The sequence below is a fragment of the Drosophila tropicalis genome, unplaced genomic scaffold (assembly GCF_018151085.1).
Source record: "Drosophila tropicalis isolate 14030-0801.00 unplaced genomic scaffold, ASM1815108v1 contig_1187, whole genome shotgun sequence".
Lineage (NCBI taxonomy): Eukaryota > Metazoa > Arthropoda > Insecta > Diptera > Drosophilidae > Drosophila > Drosophila tropicalis.
Genome location: NW_027172559.1, coordinates 2,643,169 through 2,665,386, shown reverse-complemented (window position 1 = coordinate 2,665,386; position 22,218 = coordinate 2,643,169). Strand labels below are relative to the sequence as shown.

General features: G+C 37.2%; 1 protein-coding gene across 1 annotated transcript; it reads right to left on the bottom strand.

Moving 5' to 3' along the window:
- Positions 1–15,367: 15,367 nt before the first annotated feature.
- Positions 15,368–18,600, bottom strand: LOC137576571 (uncharacterized). Its single transcript, XM_068289794.1, has 4 exons — positions 18,371–18,600; positions 17,777–18,305; positions 16,823–17,619; positions 15,368–15,851 (listed from the first exon to the last, which is right to left on the bottom strand). The coding sequence occupies exons 1-4, from the start codon at positions 18,591–18,593 to the stop codon at positions 15,478–15,480; spliced, it is 1,923 nt and encodes a 640-aa protein (XP_068145895.1). The 5' UTR covers positions 18,594–18,600; the 3' UTR covers positions 15,368–15,477.
- Between the last annotated feature and the right edge of the window lie 3,618 nt (positions 18,601–22,218).

Below are 22,218 nucleotides of genomic sequence, written 5' to 3'. Positions count from 1 at the left end.
ATTGATGATCTCATATGAAAAGTACCTCAATACTTTTTCGAATTATATAATTACAAATATATGTATCAAACTTTGTTGATTTACTGAGGATCAAATTATTATTGAAAACACGTTTAGAGACTATTGCAGTTTTAGAAATGATCAATGATCAAAGAAATTTAGAAATTTAGTTTTCTTTGCCAATGCAATTTTTACAGATATGAATTTTCGTATGAGAAAAGTATTGTCTAAACTACATCTATGGATAAAAAAGGTTAATAGGATTATTGAATTGTCTGTTTTGGTTTTAAGTTTAATGCCTTTAAATAAGAATCAATATGAAACGAATGTAAATGGCTAAAAGACAAACAAAGAGACAAAAGGCAAGTCAATTTATTGTGTGACTAAATGTTTATGTAATTATCAAAAAGTTTTAGTACAAGGCTTAAATATAAGTAGTTGGCGAGCTATTGTCTTTTGTAAGTAAGATCATTAAAACTAATTGTATTTGTTTGTGGTTAATTACATCACATTTAAGAAGGATATTCTACAATTGATCTTCCACGAGCGTAATTCTTTACTTTATGAATACCCTGGATGATTTTGCTTACACTTATTGGTGCAGTTGATTGAAGTGCATTTCATTTTAATTGGCATTCCATCATTTTTATCTGTATCTTCGTATCAATTTTCATTTTCATTATCTCCAGGATATATGACACATTTTTGGCGTGGGCGTGGTTAAATTGTTAAAGTTTGTGGAAAGCATTGCATATTTAACGGCAGCAGCAGGAGCAGCACTTTTGCAGCCAGGACACGACTCGTCTCATGTGCATAATTCAAGTTGTTGCACATGCCACACACATGAGACACACTCAAAGCTTCGTACACCACACTCTAGACCTGGCTGCTAAGAGTCCTTTGCCCGAGCTACAAGATGAAAGCAAAAGGCGGCTGAAATTAAATTAAAATGAAATGCATGCAAAGTGCCAAACGACGTCCCGAGTCCTGAGTCCTGTGTGTGCTTAAAGTTCACAATTAAATTGCAAGCGAAGTTGACAAGAAAACTGAGGGAAGATAGAGAGGATGAAAAAGACCACCGTGTCCAATGCATATGCATTGCAATTATGCAATCAATGGCATAATTATCGTCACATGAGAGTCACTCGATTTATTAACACGCCCGGAGCAACTACAACAACAAGGACAATGCTGTTCGACAATCGATAGCAACTTGTTCAATTTAAATGCGCAATAAACAAAGGCCACACAAGTGGAGGAAGAAAAGGAGAATGCGATGGATAAGCACATGGATGAGGCCAAACGCCGCAGGCCAGACAGCTCGTTGTCGCGACGCCATGCGGCCAAAGAAATGCTTTTCATAAGTGAAATCGAAGTAGAGAAATAACAAAAAGAGATGATGAAAGGTCATATTGTGAATGGTATGATTGACCTAGGTATGCATGTAGTACCTGGTCAACAACAATAAAAACTTTTGAGTTCTTTCAACAGTTTAAACTCTATTTTAGCTCTTTAAGTTATTTGTACTTTGTTTAGCAATTACTAAGTTAATTGTATTAACTGTTGAAAAATATAATATATGTGCAATTAATTGTACGTCTTTCCAGGATGATATCTAATTAGTCTAAATTCATCTTAAAGCTTGATTTAACTTATTTATATTTTTATAATTTATTTGTTTTAAAATCGACTTTATTTATCAGGTTTGGCAAATTGAAGAAAATGGCTTTCACACTTGGAATAATTAACAAATAAATAAAATAATAAAGAAGTTTAATAAAAGTAGCTATGTGCAAATGCCTTGAAATACCATTTAAATAGTTTTGACACTCGAGATTTCAGGCATTTTCTAGGATATTTTTTCACTCTTATAAACACAAATCATTTAGGTTAATTTAAGCTACTTACATTTGTTAAACATTGACAATTAATCGTGCCAGTCAAGGCGATCGAGCAAACATAATTTTTAAATTGCTAAAGTTTTTGAGGTCCTGTATCTTTGATTTGGAAGGGCTTAAGATACTAAATACTTTTTAATGCCTTCTTATAGTGGATTAGCCAACTGACTGATATTCAAAACTAAGAATAAGCGTTTGAACTTATTCTTTAGTTTGAGGTACTTTGATTACCATGTCGAATAATATTGAAATGTCTATGACCAGATGTACATTTACGTTGCACTTAAAAAGTTTAAGGAGTTTCAATTTGACTGGATTCAACTTATGAACTGCATGTATTGCCAAATTCACCAATATTTAAAGGTATTCCTTTTTGAAATACAGTGTGTCTACTATGTATGAATACACTGTATAACTGAGAAGAAGTGAAAGGAAAAAAAGAGAGAAAAAAAAAAACAACATTCAATTTGATGACAATTCCGTAGATGATTTGCCGGTTGCCTCAGCTTTTGGCATTTTTTAATATGACTCTGGCATTTTTGGATTCTGGTCTTCTTTCCCTGGGATCGGATTGGGTAGATGTACTGGTTATGGTATTGGGGGTGATAAAACTGGGTTATGAGATGACGACAGGCGCCAGCTGAGCTCATCTCTTTGCTGCCTCCTGCTGGCGACTGGCTTTGATGTTCCTCATTTTTTCCCCTTTTTCTTTCGTTTTCTCTTATTTCTTTTGCAACAATAACAATCTAAAATCCTTGGCCAACCCCTAAAAGATGCATTTTCCAGCATTCATGTTACTCATTGTGGACCATTCTTACCCCAAAACCTTGTCTGTGGTTTTATTTCCATTTTATATATGTATTTAATCGCATAAATCGTCAAGTATGCGTAATAATCTAATCGTCATAATTCCCCAGGCACAAAATCTCAGCATGTGAAATATGTGTATGTGAATGAATATGAGCCAGGATATGGAATGCTCGCCAGAGTTTTCTCATATCCCCCCTTATCCAGCATTAGGATGTTCGGGCTGCATTTTGTGGACTTTTGTCAGGAGGGGCTAAAATTGAATTATACGCCCATTTCGCTTTTCTCAATTTTATACATTTGGCAAATTTTTAAATGCTTTTGATGACATTTTTATTTTATGCATGTTTTGCTTGGTGGTTATATTTATTTGCGGGTTTCTCCCAAGACTGGTTGTGTTTGTGTGTGTGTGATCTCTTAAGTCGCTTAAGCACCAACAGGGGAAATCATTCGAGAACTTAAAAGGCTTTTGGGAACTTAACGTCAAATAATTTGTATCTGTGTAAATGATGTACGGATCAGGGGTTTAAGAATTAACTGGTTAAAGGGCAATGATAATATTCTTATTCGAAAGAAAAATTTACAAAATATTTAACTATTTTATTTGTTAGTGCTAAATATTCTGAAGCAGTAACATTAAGCTTTAATTTAATTTTAAGTTGTTCCTTGGTAAACCAATTCACATTTGTTTTAAAATGTATTTTTTGGCATTATCCATATAATGCTAAGCCATTCATAAGATATTTGTTAACGCAAATACAATGTTTGGCATAAGAAACAAAGTCGAAGCAACAAAGTCCTTTTGCAGACGACTTTGGCAATTGTCAGCCATTTGCATGCTAAGCAAAATTTTCTCTAAAGACAACAGCAACTTCAGCAATTGAAGTAGCAACAGCAGCCGCCATAAAATAGACTTTCTATCTGTCGGTATATCCTGTGTCGCTCCCACCCCCCTCACCAAACTGGCACGTAAACTATTTGGCACGCAATGCAAGTTGCAGTTGAAAGGCGACTTGCTGAGATGTTGATGCACATAAAATGCCAAATGCCAAGCATTTCCATCGAGGCAGAGAAATGAAGATGAGGTCACTGCGAGAAGAAATATCAAAGGAATAGAGATTGACAAAAAATAGAGGTGAATTTCCCCCACATTGATGCCACAATCTATTGGCAGAGTATAATGCAATTTTGAATTGATTACACAAGACCAGCTATTCGTGGTTTAGACCCGAGACAAATGTGCAAAATACATTTACCTTTAAACTATCCCCCTTCCCTATGTCTTCTCACATTCATTTTACGCAAATTACATTTTGCGTTTTACGCTTGTCGCTTGCAACCCTCAGAGAAGTAAAACATTTCGAATACAGTTTTTAATATGCCATTCATCAACCAACGAACCCTGGCCAACCACTACTTGTACACTTGTTTGTAATCCTGTCATTCATTTTGACTTTATTGACATGACCGTTCGCTGTCTGGAGTCGCGACTCGAGGGTAGCACAGACCGCTCATCAGCATCCAGCATTCAGCATGGTCACGTGTTGCCAGCAATTCAATTTCTAAAAAAAAAAAAAACCTAACCTAGGGAAGGCATGACGCATTTCATTCATCTTAAGTTGGCTACTAACAACCGCTGCAACAACATCAGCAGCAATAGCAACAACATAAACAACAATAGATACAGCAAAAACTACCTCTCAACTGATTGCATTGTCAACAATTTTCCCTTTGTCAGTCAGCTGATTTCATGTATGTATATAGAGATGACCAAAATTTAAATGAAATGTATGTCATACAAAACCGAAACATCAAATTGCCTGTCCAAATTGATATAAATATGAATTATTGCAAGTGAAAGTGATCGATTGTATAAAAACTTGATCTAAAGATGTTCTTTGAATTAAATAAAAAAATTACAAAAATGACAATATTTAAGCAAATTCAATCATCGTTTAAAGATATCGAAAAGAACGCATCTCTAAAATTTGGATAGCCACCCCATTTGTCATTTTGTTCTCTCATCTTGGGTCATCATCTGGTTGTATATGAGGCAGCTAGTAAATCACGCAAATGTATGCACCCCAGTCATGTGTCTGCCACACCCACAGCGTGACGTTCAATGCTCACATTAACCGTTGCCTATGATGTTGCTGTTGCTGCCCTCATGGCAACTGTCAGACTTCTGTTGCCACTGCCATTGCCCTGCCACTGCCTTTGACAAGTCACAGAGACCAATTTCAAACCCTCAGCATCATTTTGTCATTGTGTTTATGGAAATTCCGGGGCCACTCATTCCGGTCCCGGTTATAGTCTCTCTTTCTGGTTCGCAAACCGTTTCATATTGCCATATCCTCATCATCATCATCATCATCATCAGCATCATTATCATCATCATCATCGTTATCATCATTGTTTGCTTTTGTTCTTGTCTAGTGTGCCGTATAGTTGCAACAATTTCCAACAAAATTGAATGACTCATGCCACGAACCATCGTATTCACGATTTCCGATTTTGATTTTTGCCATTGAAAATTGAATTGGAAAGCCTAAACATCTTTCATTAATCGCAACAATTTCCACTTGTATGTAGGTTGGCAGACGGCGACGGATGGTTGTCGAACAATTTAATGAATTCACTGTCTGGCTTACCTCCATTCACATCTCTCCCCTAGCATTTGAACATCCTGGTCCTCCAAACGGATAAAGCACTTAAATGCAATGGCCAAATATAATTCACAGCACAAAAGCAAAAGGCGTAGAAAGGCAAAGCCCGTTTAATTATGCGCAGGCAGCAACAAACAGAATGAAAACAAAAATTAAAACTGAAGAAAGAGACCCCAATTCCAGCTGGATATATCCCAACCGGAGAGACTACGACAGACACAAACACGCATTTACAAGCGTTTCGAAAATTCACTAAAAAATTTGTGCAGAGAAGCTTAAAAACAAGCAAAAGCCATTGGGGGGGGTTGGTGCACTGTCTGCGGTGGGTGGTGTGCGGGGCATCATGAACTAGCAACAGCAATAACAACAAAAGCACCAACAATAAGACATAATTAATGTAAATCTAGGATTGCAAAGAATCGAATTTCAAATACCCTTTGTTTGGATAAATTCCTTTTCCGACTCTTTAAAACAGAAAATATAAATTTGTTATATTTTTTGAATTTGAAATTTGGAACACTTCTTAAAAAGGACTTAAAGTTTAAGGATTTCTATTCACTTCATTGATAATATTTCTACAGGATGCTCGATTGCGGAGATCTGATAAAACCCTTATTAACCATCAAACATTATAATTCTAGGGTATAACTGAAGGGTTGGCCAAGCATTCAGCAACAGTGCGTCGTCTCCCTTAACCCATCTTGCTTACCATCTGACTTCCTCTATTGAATGCGAAATGAAGAAGCATCAGCATCAGAGTAAAACAGAAGGTTTTCTTTGCTCCAGCAATGGCGTTTTCCATAAGGACTTTATTACTTTTTCATTTCGTTTCATTTTGTTTTAATTTTATTATGAGCCAAAATGGCAATGGTACTTTACTGGACCAACTCTTGACTGAAGAAGTGAAGGAGCATCAGGAGTCAGGAGGGCCAAGAAGGGGACAGCAAAATACAATACACAAAGACAGAGAGAGAGAGAGAGAGAAACAGTTAAGTGATACAAGGGCAACAGCAGATATAGATACAGATACAACAAAGACAAAGAGCATCAGGAGATGGAGAAGAAGTTGCGGCTGTTTCTGGTTTTTTGGTACTGTCTGCTCGCCAAGCGAAACAATTTTTAATTAAATTTTGTGTGTATTTTATACAAATATGAATAATTATTTATGGCACACACACACACACACACACACAGCACACATTTATAGACAAAGCGAGAGAGAAATATGCGTAGGCAGTTAATACTAACAGCCGAGCAATATATATTATCTGTCTTAAAATAGAAAATGAACATAAGGCACACATTTGGCATATTTCATTGAGGCGTCGGCGATTAATTGTCGAGGCTTGGCTCAAAGTGTTGCTCTGCATTTAAATTGCAGATGATTATTTAAATTTCTCATACAATTTACATAATGAAGGTCGGCACTTCAATCCTATACGATGCGCCGGCTTCCCTTCACTTTCTTTGTCCTGCTTGCTTTTTCTCATTCTGGTCTCTTCAAATTAATCAAACAAATTGCTGGCTCAGTGGACAGTGGAAAGCATAGCGAGAGAAAGAGAGAGAGATAGAGAATCCTTGGCCGCGTCTTTTAGTTCCCAAACTGTAAGCCTTCGTTCAAAATGTAATTTGCAAAAATATTTGCTTTCAATAGAACAGATTTCAGAGCATGAGATTTGTGCTTAGCTCAGCTTTTGGCCTACACATGTGCCATCAGTCCATACACTTTGCTTTTCTGATTTACATTTTCGCCCGAAAAACAAAATATTAAATATAAAAAATGTAACATATCCTGTTATACATATATAATACGTATAACAAAAATAAAGTTAAATTTTAAAAGTAATAAGAATTTCCTGTCACGTCAAAGATGCTGCATACTTTTGGGGATTGTAAATGTTGATTTCCGCTCTAACTCTAGTTTCTTTATCTCTCATTATTCTATTTAGCTTTAAATATTGGAATATAAACCTCTTAACACCTAAATTTCCATTTATGAAATGAAACTTATATATAAATGAAAATTTATTTTAAAGTTGAAGATCTTTAAATTATTAATTTACTCATGAAATTCGTAATGGATCCTGTATATTGTCAACAAAAGCTTCTACAATAAGTCTTATGAAAAATTCAATATATACACACTTAAATAGATTAATATTAATTTACAAATTTCATAAAAAAAGAAAAATTATTTATGTTTTTCTGAAGCTTTTAAAGATTTTTCAACAAATTAAGGGATAACCGGTTCAGAGTGAAATTTCATGAGCATATAGAATAAAAAAGACTATTTTCTGGAATAGAACACATTTACTTAGACTACGCTTGTGTATTGAAGTTTGCTCTTTCTCATATAAAACTTGTTAATGTTTGCAATGAAATATTTAAGCTAAGCCCATCGCCCACTTTTTGATTTGCAATTTCAATGGCGTATATCCATTAGGTAATGGGGTATATACATAGAACGACAGCAGATGCTTTGAATGATTCTGAAGGCTATTCTACATTAACAATTTGATTTTGAATTAAATGACTGTCTCTTACCTCGTACTCAATGCTTTAAATTTCAAGTATAGGATATCATTTTGTCGTTGCTTCAATTTGTTTTCAACTCTGCCAATTTCAATCAGTTTTCCATGCATTTGGCAATTATTTCTATTCTATGAAATTGCAATGCTTTTTCATTGGCAAAAAACCTACACACAAACACAGATGTATCAAAGAAAAACGATTTTCCGCTGCTTATGCAATGCAATTGGATATGCTTAAACATTTCATATTTCTTGTCTATTATTTGATTTGCAACAAAGTAATATTAATACATACTTTATTCAATAATGATACAAATGATAATTTGAATTGAATGTGTAATATCAATTTACTTTTGGCATATTAATTGAATTTTTGTTTTTCAACCTCTTTTGTGGGGCTTTTGTATAGAAGGCCTTTATGCCCCCCAACAATGCCCCTTGATGCAGGCGCCATTGCCGCAAAAGGCTCACACCTCTGCCGCAGTTGTTGTAGATTGCTTGGTTTGAGGTTTTTGTGCAGTAATTGAAATATTTATTTTTCATCTCATTTGCAATAATAAAACCGCAGAGAAATGCCGCCAGTTTGTGCGAATTGGCCCCCAGCCAAATGTTTTTCATCTAACGAGCACACACACACACACACACAACAACACAACACAAAAACACACACATCTACAGAATGATACACACTCATAAATGCAGAAATAACACAAAGGTAATTGTCATTTTGTTGCATGTATTTGTATATCTGTGTGTCCATCCATTCATTTGCCCTGTTTGCCAATTTGCCAAACTTTTGCGTTAATTATGAGCCAAAATCAACGCGTTGCGAAAATTCTTTTGTGTGTGTCTGCATGTGTGTGTGTGCTTTTTGTACATTTGTTTTCGATTAGCTGCAAGCGAAAAGTCAACAAATCAATGCAACTCAAATAGTGACAGGCAAATAGTTTGACAAGAGCTGACGGAAGGGGTTGGGGAGGGTCATTGGTTCGGGTTGGGTAGATTGGTTTTGTAATAGGGACATAGGGTCCTGTCACATGGCCTGAAGCGTAAATAAAACTTCGTTTACTTTGTTTGTTTCACTAGTAACAATATCATTTTCTCGTATCCTCACTCCATCCCTCCGTCCTGTGCACACACCACGAAATCGATGTCAAATTGCAATTAGCGTAGAAATCGAAAATTTTGCAATTAATTATAAAGCATTCGAAGAAATGAAACAACAATGAAATAAATAGATACTCTTCATGGGGAAAATTGCATGGAGAATTTGGCGGCCGATGAGGCGTATAATTGTTTCATCAAGCACAAGCTATTAAATTGCAGTTACATAACTACTAAAGTATGAATCGTTGTTAAAGGAATAAATTAAAATGTCGCAGTAGAATACATTTTAGAAAATGTTTAAATAAATAGTTTAATTTGTTTGTGTTTCTATTTAATGTCTCATTTTATTGATGGCACGGGCATAAGAGCTTATGACTTTCGGAACATTCACAGGACTATGATGATGATTGTTGACATTTAAATCAAAAGGTATAATTTTTATCTGTACCTAGTTTTCTATAAATTATATTCAGTTTGCCATACAAGTAAGCTAATTTTAACTTTACTAACTAAAACTGATCCCTAAAAAAACTTTACCTTTCTGGTTGGGAGGATTTTTATTAAAACTACTGCACAGGTAAATAAAGTATTCGGTATATATGATTAATTTATTTAGCTTCAATAAATCGGCTTTATATAAACACATATATCTAAAGTCCTTTATTTTCATCCATTTTTTAAATGCATTTTGCAGCACTTTCGACAATTTCTACAACGATTTCGTGAATATTTCATGCGATTTTGGTAATATTTCCTCTTTTTTTTTTTGAGTTACTGTGGAAATTTTCTCAATTGCTGATAGTCGTTTGTCACTTTGTCACGATGTAGTCGTTGTTATTATTGTTGTTGTTGTCGCCACTAAATGCATTCATGAATAATGCAAAAGATTCATCGATTTGTGGTCGATGGGAAGAGCAAGCGAGCATAGGATTCAAAGTGGGTGTACTTTGAATATCTGATGGATATTCTCTATGCTTGTGGTAAGAAGTGAATTGTTGAATTTGATATTCAAAGGGAATGGATTAGAGTAAAAAAGTTAATAAGTTAATTTTCAATTGATTTTTGTTTCGTGTTGCATAATTTTGTGTGTTCTAAATTCCAAGAATTTCTTGCATTCTCTTGTCACCCACTCTACAGTTCTAATTTCCACTATTGGCTAAACACAAAGTTTGGCCTGACGCTTTTCCTTCACTCTTCATTCCACCTCTTATGTATAATGCATGCAACTGAAATTGTGAACTCGCAAAAGCCACAAAATGGGGCAAAAGGAAAGAGGTGGAAATGTCGTTGGCTGTCAGCGTAACTTCAATGCCAGAGAATTGAAGACAATGTAACTCAAAAGTAGACACAATGTACATAGCTTGGCTACAGTTGTGCAATACAGCACGCACACACACAGAAATAAACAGTGGCACACAATCACCACATTGCAAGTTGCAACGACTGGGACGATTATGCCAATGGCAGAAGCAAGCGGTCTAAAGCAAACGATTTGTCACAGAGTTGGCAGAGTTGAGTTTTATTGCCAAGTTCGACTCGACTCAAAAGAGAAACCACAAATACTTGGACCACCCACCTCCACCCACCATCACCACCACCCACCATCACCACCACCCATCTTCGCCTACCAAAAATGCGGATGAACTGGCATTGGTTAGGGATGTGTGCGTGTGTCTGGTTGTGTGTGTGGGGGAGTGAGTGCGCTATCCTGTGGTGAGGCGTGCGATTCGATTTCAAAAACTCCAAGCGGGGAGTTGCGAACATGACACTGTCCAAAGTCGTATACGTCCTCCTTCATACGCCCAGCTGCAAGTGACAGTAATTGTTTTATTGACATTGATTGACAAGGAGCAAGTAAGCAAACAGGAGTGGCCAGAGCAGGGCATCCTTCTCCCCTTTCTGGCTGCCAAGTCAAGCCAAAGACAAACTGCAATGCCAATACGAATTTCTATCCAGAGAAACAAAAGAGAGAGAGGAAGTATAAAAAAAAAAAAACAAAACGAAATATATTTCACCCTTCATCCCCAAACCTCATCTTTATCTCCATCTCCATCTACAACTGGCAAAATGAGCAAAAGATTTCAATTTCATTTTGATGGATCGCATTTTGCGTTTTTCTGGCGTAAAATCCATCGTGAAGCTGTGCAGTCAAAACTTCACAATGCACTTTTTGGCTCTCTCCACCAATCGCCATTGTTTACCCTTGTAAGCTGCTGATTAAACCATGCCATGCACCCTCTTCTATGCCCTCCCCCTTTCCATCTCATTCTTCTGCTGGTTCTCTTGTCTTCCCATGGAAAACAACACATCAATTGATTCTGGGTGTGCACAATGGCCATGCCTGTGTTCCATTGTATGTATGTAGGAAAGACAATTGTTTGATTTTCGATGTTTCCTCTTGTTTTCTTTTATTTTTAAAGAAGAAACCGCATAAAGAGATGGTGAGGAATGCCAAAAGGGGGAACGGATAAAATTTATCTTCAATTTTGCTTTCAATGCAGTTTTTCATTCATTTTTGGTAGACTTTTCGCTGTAGGGATTAGTCTTTATGTTACGTAATGTACATCAATCTGTAGTATCGGAAGCCAAATTCTTTCCTTTTCCTTCTATTACATTTTCATTTCCATTGTGAGTTTTGTGCCAAACAGTTTCCTTACTTCGTTTTTGCCTGTTGTCATGGCATTGCCGTTGACGATGCTGTTGCTGCTGCTGCTGTTGTTGTCGTTGCTGTAATTGGCTCGTATTAATTATGAAATCGTATTTTGAGGGCAAAGGAGAAATTTATTTGGCTTATATTTCGATTTTGGTTTCGTTTTGCAGTTGGTATGTATTTTTACGTGATATCCCCAGAGGATTGGGTTTGAGAAAGACGAAGGGATACAAGTCGAAATAGTCCAGGGCCAAAATCGAATTGGAAATGAAATGTGATGCTTAATTAGTTTTGTTCATGTGGCAGCTTCCTCCAGTGATGTTGATTATCATGATAATAATAATAATGACGATGATGAGGAATTGAAGCATGTGATGACGATGGATTTTTGTGGTTATTTTTTTATGTGCAATTTCATAAGCATACACCAATATATCTACGAAAATATTTGGCAAGTGTTTTTATGTGCGAAAACTCCATGAGGAAACATTTTCCCAATAATAACAACAAAATTTATTGATTGATTTCGAGAGATTCTGTATTATTTAATTTGCTTTATAAAAGCAAATGAGTGCAGTAAAAGAAGATCCAATTTTTAAATAAATTTAATGTATTTTGCAGCTGTGCTTATCTTAAGATTGTATTAATTCTATTTTCTGATACATATTTCAGATTTAATTAGAATGAATATTAACTAATTCATATTTACAAGTATGTTGGTTTAGCAATCGAGACTGTATTCAGTTATTTTCTTAGTTCTGGGACAAAACAGAACTAGTCAACTTCTGAAAGCAACTAAAATTGCTTGACAGAAGTTTTTAGCCATATGATAACTGAAAATCTGAACTAATTTGGTTACTATACACTCTATATGACAAAGTCTATATTGCTTAATATGACTCATTATGCAATATATATTAATCAGTCATGTACATACATATATATGTATCCATACCATCATTGGCGGCTCTATAAAAATGAATTGAAAGTTTTTATTGAAAATGTAGTTCAGATAAAATGTTATTTAAAACTGTGTGTTCTGTCAATAAGATAAATATTTTTTTTAAAATAAATATAAAAACTTCATTTAATACAACGCAAGTTTATTGTTTTCCTACATTAGCCAAAGTCTTGGTTGAAATACTTTCATGACAAAAGAGGGGGTGGTCTAAAGAAAAACCAACAACGGACAACCAACAACAAATGCCAACCGGCAACAACTTTTCTGGCACTGATAACGAACGGCAACAGGAAATGTCGGCAACAGCCACAGCAGCAGCAGCAGTAACAATAAGAAAACTGCAATATGGCATTAGAAGGAGGAATGTAAACCAAGCAATGGATGGGTAGATACATTGGTAAGGGACACTTTGGTCATCGTCCGTAGGCTAGAAAAACAACATTCTGTACGATAAAGTTGCAGTCTGGCCGCCATAACTCGAGTGCATAAATCTTGGACGGCTTTTTGTGCTTGGACCATGCGGCAAGGCAAGGTGACATCTTTCCAAACTGGCCAGGCACTGAACAGGTTTAACTGGCCAAAGGACAATCCCAACCAGGAGACCAGACATAGAAAGGCATTGCATAATAAATTGCACTCATAGTGTTATAAATATTCCATGCCCACACACATGCCTCCTCCGCGTCTGTTCAGCGTACTTGCACTTGTACCAGCCAGACATGCAGAGTCGGTACCTTCTGTCGTCTGTCACAGAGTGGGTAGTACATGGTGTAGAAAATAGGGAGGGTCCTTGGCTCGGAGAGTCGGAGGAAGGCCGCCTTTGACTGGCTCGTCTGCTGATAGGCATCGAGGCAACAATTTCGCACATGAAGATTAAAACTGTAAAAATGAAATGCTGACACAGCTGATAAAAACCAAAACAAAAGAGTAAATGAAATCAGAGTCCTTGATAGAACTTCAAATACCCTTATCTTAATTATTTAAATAATAAATGCAGAACAATCTTTATGCTATGATCGTTAGACACTGTTTAAGAATCGTAAATCGTATTGGATGATTTTCCCCACATTCTGTATCCTTGTTCAAAATTAGTCCTGGAATATTTCACTTATATAGACTTTTTAATCAACAAACCAAAACAGTTTTCATTTATTCAGGGGGTTCGAAATCGTATTGTGAAATCTTGTCTTGTTGATAAGTTCATCGGTGTCCTTTGTCTAGGTTCAGGACCTTAACTGCAGTAGGAAAAATCATCGTACCGTACTTTTATGGTTTTTTTAGGTTTTTCGTGGCTTGCGTTATACATTTCTGTAAGGTAGGAAGGAAAATCCTCAACTAAAAAGTGTTAAATGGAAAACAATAATAATGCAATTCAGTTGGGCCATGGTCTCCTTCCCTTAGCATTACCCCCCTCATCGTTTATTGGACAAACCCATTAAAACGGGGCTCAGTCCACGAAATATGCGGCGACAACAATAAATTAATGCGATTTATTGCGACGATAAGGGGACTCAGAACCAGGGCAAGAGAGAGACAGAGAGAGAGAGAAAAAAAAAACCCACATGGGTAAGGGTAAGGGTGTGCCCCAGCAACGTGTGTGGGCTTGTCCGCAAGAAGATAAGCCTTACAGCCCTCAGCCCTAAGCCCTGAGCCCCGAGCCTCGAGCACCGAATCCTAGACCAATGGGCGTGGGTGGTATGCAAAAATGTTGTGTCCCTCATGCGATGAAGCGACAGAGTTCGTTTGGAATTTACAATGCCGCATGCAACGCGCATCAAAAGTTGGTCGCCGTCTTCCTTCAATTCTGAGATAAGCCCAAAGTACTTTGGCATTAACCAGTTAATTAGGGTCTCGAAATGCCCAAAATGTGTCTAGAGGCACGCCCCTTTGGAGCACATCAAAATGCCATTTTAATTAAGAAGAAAGCAAAAGGGAAAAAAGAACGTTAACCGTCAAATGATGTGTGAGAAGTCGATAGGGCTAAATCACAAAGGCAAACAGGATAATAAGAGGAATGGGCAGGTCGCGTTAGGTGGGAAATAATTTCTCTCCATCCACAGCAAGGGTGGAAATATGAAATGAAAATGCAAAGTAAAAAAGGAAAACTCCTCTCTCCCCTTGAAAAACAAAAAATGAAGTAAGAAGCGAACACAACGAGCAATTGAGCACAGCTTTTCCGAAAAGCTAGAGAAAATCTTGTGTGAAAATTTGTTGAGCATGCAAACTGCCTTTGCCGTTTTAGTTGCTGTTGCTGGTCCTGGTGGTTGGATTGCTCTGTCGGGCAATAATTGCATGAAATGCCCAACAAAATTCTGCTGAGTTTACGTTTTGGTTTTGGTTTCGGTACAAGCAAAACAGAGTGAAAGTGAGAGGAGAGCGGGATGTGCTGTGCTGCGGTTCTAACTGCTGCTGTCCAGACGCTAAGCCGACACAGCCGCCAGCCACTAAATCACAATCCAAAGCCGCTGTTAAAACATGGGCCAAAGCAACCAAAAATCGGGTGGTTGACAGCAGCCCAATAGCGGATCGTAGGTAGTTAGGGTTGAAATGTATAAGAAGCTGGGTGGTTGCACTGCCATTGGCAGAACACGTGCCCAAGCGAACAGTAGCAACAGCAGGGAGTAGCCTGAGGCCAACTTGAGTAACTGACACTCCACCGCAAGATTTGATTAAAAGAGATCCTTCAGGAAAATTTTCGTAATGCTTGTTAAACATAGTCAGACATACAAAGTAGTGGTCATAAGAAGTTTTACTGCTCATTCATTTTATTTAAAACATAAAAATTTTACTTTAATCTCTGTACATTAGGCATAAGTATCCTTTTTCACGTAAGTTAAGGGTTATATAATGTAAATATCTAAAGTACTGTGGCATTGCGTATATCCACGCCCATTTCCTCGAACTGTAGGACATCGTCATCCCCATCCTCAGCACAATTGTAATCATTATCGCACAACAGTGATGTCTGATTGCCCTTCATTGAGTAGGAACTCCCTCGCGATAGTCCGTTACCCAATGCTTTCTTGAAACTGACTGCCTTCACTTTGGCCGTGGTGGCCATCGATGCCGTCGAACAAGATCGCCAGCGATAGGCTAAGCTGGCCACCACAGTGATTGTTATAATGCCCAGCATAAAGTACCAAAAGATATGAGCAGGACTTGTGGAATTTTCATTTTCGTTTCCCCTGATATCATCTGAACTCACTGACCAGCTAATGCGGGCGGGAAGGTCTATGGGAAAGAATATATAATATGGAAAGATATAATATTGTATGTCAACAATTATACTCCACTTAAAAAGTATATTTTAAAATTTAGTTCATGTTAGTACGAGAATAATTTTCTTATTCTGATTAGCCTAGTACAAAAATTGTGACTAATTGAAAAAGAGCGGAAACTTGTACTTAAACACGATAAATTATAACAAATTTCAAATGCTAAATACATTTTTTGTGTGTCATGAATTTATACAATTAATATACAACATATTTTTATTGGTATGTGGTATGATAGTAAAGCATTTCATGCAAATAATTCCATGAACAATGTAAAATGAAACGAGAAATTAGGTCTCGATATTTGGTAGGCAACCAAAAACTAATGGAATAGATAGCAACTCACACATAAACGAAACCCTCTACTCGTGTTTTCATTTCAAGCAATTCAGTTCTGATGTCAAGTAACTTAACAGGAAAAGATAAAACTTTCCAAGAACCGAATTATTCCTTAGGGCTAATATGATATCCTCTATTAAGTAGCATTAAAGTCCATACAATGCTAAAGTCCATATAAGTCAATTAATTGGAAAACTACAAAATATTTAGAGAATTCACTTGAACCCTTAAGTTCTAATTTACATTTGAAAATGATTTAATTCATCGAATTATATTGGCACACAGGCTGAACTAACGATTTTGTTATCAGATTCTAATTAAAGGAGCAAACTATTGCCCAAATTACTTGATTAGAGGATCATTTTATAGCAGCTTACATTGTTATATAATGCCGATACACTGAAAATATAAAAGTTGGAAGCTGAAAATGCTCTCCACCGAATTCCACGACTAGTCCTAGCCTACGTTTTTCAATATATAACTTAAAAGATTTAAATTAACGTGGATTAAGAGCGAAATCAAAGGAAAGTAAATTAGTCTTTTCACTATTCTATTATGGTCATCATAAAAGTACCATTTAATACTTACTTGTAATTTGATGTTCAGTGCTTGTTGAAGGGAGCGGTGCAATGGTTGTTGTTGGTGGTTGAGTTGTTGTCGTGTTTGTTATTATTGCAATTGGTTTTTTAGTTGTTGTAGATGTAGTCGACGTTGTTGGTGTTGTTTTTGGTGTTGCTGCTGTAGTTATTATAGGTTTCTTGGTAGTGGTTGTACTTGAAGTCGTAGATGGAGTTGTTATTTCCTTGGTAGTTGTTGCCTTCTTAGTAGTTGTAGTTGTTGTTGTCCTTTTAGTTGTAGTTGTTGCCTTTTTTGTAGTCGTTGTTGTCCTTTTCGTGGTGGTTGTCGTTGTTGTTCCTCTTGTTGAAGTTGTTGGTGTTGTCGGTGGTATAGTTGTAATTTCCTCGTCCACAGTGGATGAAGTTTCATTTGTCGCCAGACATGTTTGTAAATAATCAAAACAGCAATTCTGGTTTTGCAAACAATTTTCATCACAAGCGCAAACTCCAATCCATTTGCCATCTGGACGCTTATAATCATCGCCAGGTGAGGCCTCACCACACCGATTTGTGCAATTCATACGATCATAAATCACTGGTTCATCAGTTGGCGCACCAAGATCCGGCGTGGTACTTTCCACTTCTTCAACGGCACCACAATCGCTGCCAGTCAGTAATTGAACATCATCGATGGCAATATCACCGAATTTCTGTGTCGGTTCAATGGCGGTGAAGACCACCTGGAAATCGTCGGTCATCTCATCGATTTGAATGGTATGTTCCAGCCAATGATTACCCTGACTGCCGGATACAATGAATTTTTGCGAGCTAGCACAACAAAAACAATAACAGAGAGAGCATAAACAAAAGATATGGTCCCAGTGAGACAAAGAGAGAAGAAGAGAGAGAAAATAATATATATATTTTTATTAGTATATAATTCTTATCTTGCATGCGCTTCCGTTTCAAATTTGTTTCAACTTACTTATTACGTTCGCTGCTCCACATGACATCCAAGGGCAAGGAATGCCTCTTAACGGACACAGCCAGACTACCCACTCCAATGCCATACATGAAATAATGAAAGCGAAAACAACAAGCCGTCTTTAGGCTCAATTCACGTGGGTATATGGGTGAGAGTAGGTGATAATCCCCATTTAGGTGACTTGATGACTCAAAGAGCATATAATGCCCACCAAGTGCATGTTGGAATGTGTGGTCATGTCTTGGTCCTGTGCTGTAGCTATGAAAATGCTTAACATTCGCTATGCGTTTCCATTCGCCATCTTTACTCCAGCCACACTGATCTGCAGTCTCGAAATCGCACGAGTGATTCAGTGTATGATTGCTGGGCCGGCAAGTGCCCAAAAGACGATCCCATTCGCGACCATTACAGAAGGCTATTTGGTTACCCGATACGACGTAGCCATCATCACACTGGACAACTGTTTTCATATTGCCAATCCTTTGCCGATCCCCATTCTCTATTGCTGCTGGCTTCGCGCATCCCGGTTCTATGATGAAATGAAGTCAGTGTAGAACTATTTTGATTATTTCACTAATAGATTCATCAACTCACTGGCACACACTGGAGATTCGCCTATTAGACGACCATCTATATTACAGGGTAGCATGCTATCACCGCGAAGTGAATATCCACTAATACAACGAAACCGTACATAGTTTCTTCTTAAGAGGACAAGTGCATTTGCAGGGCTCTCTGGCCTGATGCATCGATTTTCGGATAGGTTAATCAATGCCAAAATCACAAGAACAAGCACCTCAATTCTATAGCTCTTCATGGTTCTATATTTCACTACAGACTGAATTACACTTACAGAGTTTCTGCGTCTGTTTCTTATGAAATTCTCTCTCTCTTTTGATCACTCTTTTGTGTTGTTTCTCCACTTGGTGATAAGACAAATGTCTGATAGCTCTCATGTCACTCAAAGTGGAATTTCACTCAGTTAACCCTTTATTGCATTTGCTTGTTATCCATTGGCTATGCTTTTGTGATATTTGTTTTCTTTCTTTTCAAAATTCTATATTTTCTAATTTGCCATAAGAAAATAAAAATAAAAAACTTAATAAATTCAAATTTTATTAAAAATATTAGATCTAAATAAATACTCACTCTGGTTTTTGTTATATGACTTTGCTTTTCAACCCTTTATTTTATTACATGGAAATTAAAGAAACCCCAAAATCTGAATAAAATTGTCTGTGCGTGTGTGTGTGATTTTCTGGATTCCCATCGATTTTGTTCCCTTTTCCAACTTAACTTGTCTTCAATAAAACTAATGCCCCGGAATACATATTCAACTTAGCGTCAAGATAGAGATCTATGCATCGACTATGTAAGTAATCCCTCTGATTGATAAAATCATCATTTAACTAAAGTTCATCCCCCAAGTAGAAGAAGAAGTTCTATTCGAATGCAATTATGCGCATCTCCTGTAAGGATACAGCAAAGGAAAAGGACATGGCAACAGGACACGGCAAGAGGGGGAACTAAATAGTAGCAGCTTCTTCCTGTCGCCTGCCAACTAAAAATTATTGCCATCTCCTGCAATGTAATAATTGCATTGCCCTCTCTTTGGCTCTCTCTCCCATCTGGTTACTAGCATCGTGATTTATGTTTACTTCCGCTTTAATCTGAAACTATTCGCAATCATGATGCTGCCTTGGCAGTGCTCTCACTTTCAGCGTGTTGAGATAATCAGTCAATATTGACAACTACTTATTGGCACTTCCGATGTCACTGCTCTGATGTTGCTCTCATGGCGTTGCCAATGAGGACACGTGACCAGGGATCAGGACCAGGGCACCAAGCACCAAGGACACGTGCCGAACGCCTGCAACAGAAAGTGAAGCGAAATGCTTGCCTCGTTTCCTTCTCATTTCATTTGCTACTCTTGCAATTCAAATTTCATTTATAATTGCTATCGAGAGATTGCCTTTAAGGGGTTGCTATTGCTCTAAATCTTTGTTGGTCGAGTCCTTTTTTTCCCTCATCCACATTGACGTAAATAACGCCAACTGAGGGGCACAGAGGCGTGTGCTGCGCTACCGCTCTTTAAATATTTGCTCATTATTCCGATTATTATTATTCTTTTTTTGTTCATCACTTTTTTTTCATATCAAAATTTAAAATTCTTCAAATTACGCTTTCCGCTTGCACTGTGGGAAAATTTCGGTACATGTTACTCAAAAATTAAGGAAGCCAGTCAAATGGTTTTCCTTGATGTTGAATATTAAAGTACCCTAAATTAAATAACTTATGTTATAAATATGCTTTTATTTAAAGGTTTTAGAGTTGCTTTTCGGAATTTCAGCAAACGTAGATAAGACGAAATCCCATTTGTCCCATAGTACCCTTGAAATGCAAAAATTTTGTGACTCTAACCACTGTTGATAACGTCGATGGGCATTCGTCTTTGAATCGCTTCCCACACTGTGATAGAACTTGCCCTTGGCCCAGCTGCGGTTGTCATGGCTCTTGTGGGTTAAGCCATAACGCGGATAAGTGTGGGAAATTTCCGTTGCCATGTCCAAATCGATGGCTTGAAAAGGCGGTAAGCAGAAAGGAACAGGAAAAACAGGACTAATTGGGTTCCACGGAAAACCATTGGCAACCAAAACAATTATCCAAAATTAGTATCCCACTTGTCGAAATTAGTATCTAAAAAAGTGTATCAAACAACAAAATGCTTAGAGTTAAGTGACAGTTTCTCTAAGTATTAAAATCCTTTTGAATTCCATGAGATTTGTGCAATAAATAAGATCGAAAATAATAAAAATATTAATAGTAATAATTATTAATAGTATAATTCTTGTCGCACTATCATTGTGCACTTACAGAGCTTGTAACAGTTTACTGAAAAGAACAGTTCAATCTGTTTAAATTGTTTTGAAATGAATAGTGTTGAACATTGTGATAAATTTGTTATTGGTGTTGGAAATATATGTGTACCAATAACCGTAGTTAGCCAACACTCGTAACGCTTGTTCGTTTGAAGCTTTGGCGGAAAAAGTTTAAGTTATCTAGCAAACAGAATCTAAGCCACTTAACTTAACATAGTCTATGCTAGCTCAGACTAAATTTCAATCACAAGCAGCCTTTTATATGCGAATAACAAGAAAGAGTGTAGTTAGTTAGTTGTGATTTCTGCATAAATACTCAAGAACAAATTCTTTAGTTCAGAAATTATTGAAATCGATTGGGAAAGCACAAACGCTGAAATCTGTAGACAAACGGCGTCATTTAGTTTGTATTGAAAACTTCATTAAGTCACTTTTAACCAAAAACCGTAAGAAATTAATGAATTGCAAAACAAAATGTTCCCGTTTGTGGTTTAAAGAAACAGAACTACGAAACTACTACGCTTTAAAGCAGATAAAGTAGTTTGGCTTATATTCATCCTTTACACCATTTTGGGTGTAACACAGGGGGATATCTTTGAATTGTGGGACTGGCTTTGTTTCTGCTCGACGTATACATACGTTCTTTTGCTCGATATACCTGTGTATATGGAAAAATGCTGGCCACAATCAAGCATACACGAAATCCATAATCCATATGCTTTTGTCCATTGTCCACTTCATTTATAGAAATGTAAAAACCTCGAACCCGCAACGCTGGCCAACAACCCACATACATATGTATGTATGTACATATTTATGTATTCACATTCATTCATTCACTTTTTCTCTCATTCATATATCAGTGGTGCAAACAAAGCAAAGGCAGAAGCAGCATGTGAAATTCATTTACTGCCATTCAAAATACTGACGCTGCCGCTCTACATCCCATCACCAGGATTCATGCATGTGTATGTGGTATATGACCATGGGGCCTAAAGCTGAAAGCACCTGAAAGCCCCATCCAACACGTAGCCGGCAACCACGTCAATTAAAGCGTTGCCGGTGCCGCCTAATTGGATTTATGCCACATTTATGTGTAGGTGCAAATTCGTGGAATTGCGGCGCACAAAACTCATGCTAAAAATCAGTTGGATAATGAGCGAGCTGCCATTAGGCTTAGTTCTAGGCCGACGGCCAGGCAAACACTGAACTCAATGAGAGAGTGTGCGGAGTGAGTAGAGCATAAACCAAACCACAAACTTAATGTGAACCCAATTCTGAACTCGAGGGCAGAGCCCCAACAATTGCAAGTTCTGCGAAGCACTAACAACTTTCGAGGACTTTAAATGAAATTACGCGAAAACTTTTTGGCCTAACCACCCAAGTACGGGGCAGGCACAGGCACAGGCATGCAGACAACAACTTTTTCCAAGAGATCATTGAGGGAAAGGACTGGTTTGCTGAGGGTTTGGCTCTTCTTCATTGCGGTTACGGGCACGCACTTGCAACTCAAGTTGAACGGAAGGCACATTAACGAATTTCATAAATTACCGCAAATTAAAG

Excerpts from the sequence above, each read along its gene's own strand:
- LOC137576571 (XM_068289794.1), bottom strand. The coding sequence starts at position 18,593 with ATGAAGAGCTATAGAATTGAGGTGCTTGTTCTTGTGATTTTGGCATTG. Across the intron at positions 18,306-18,370 it reads CGAATCTCCAGTGTGTGCCA|AACCGGGATGCGCGAAGCCA; the intron begins GTGAGTTGATGA and ends ATTTCATCATAG. Across the intron at positions 17,620-17,776 it reads TGGAGCAGCGAACGTAATAA|CTCGCAAAAATTCATTGTAT; the intron begins GTAAGTTGAAAC and ends TTGTTGTGCTAG.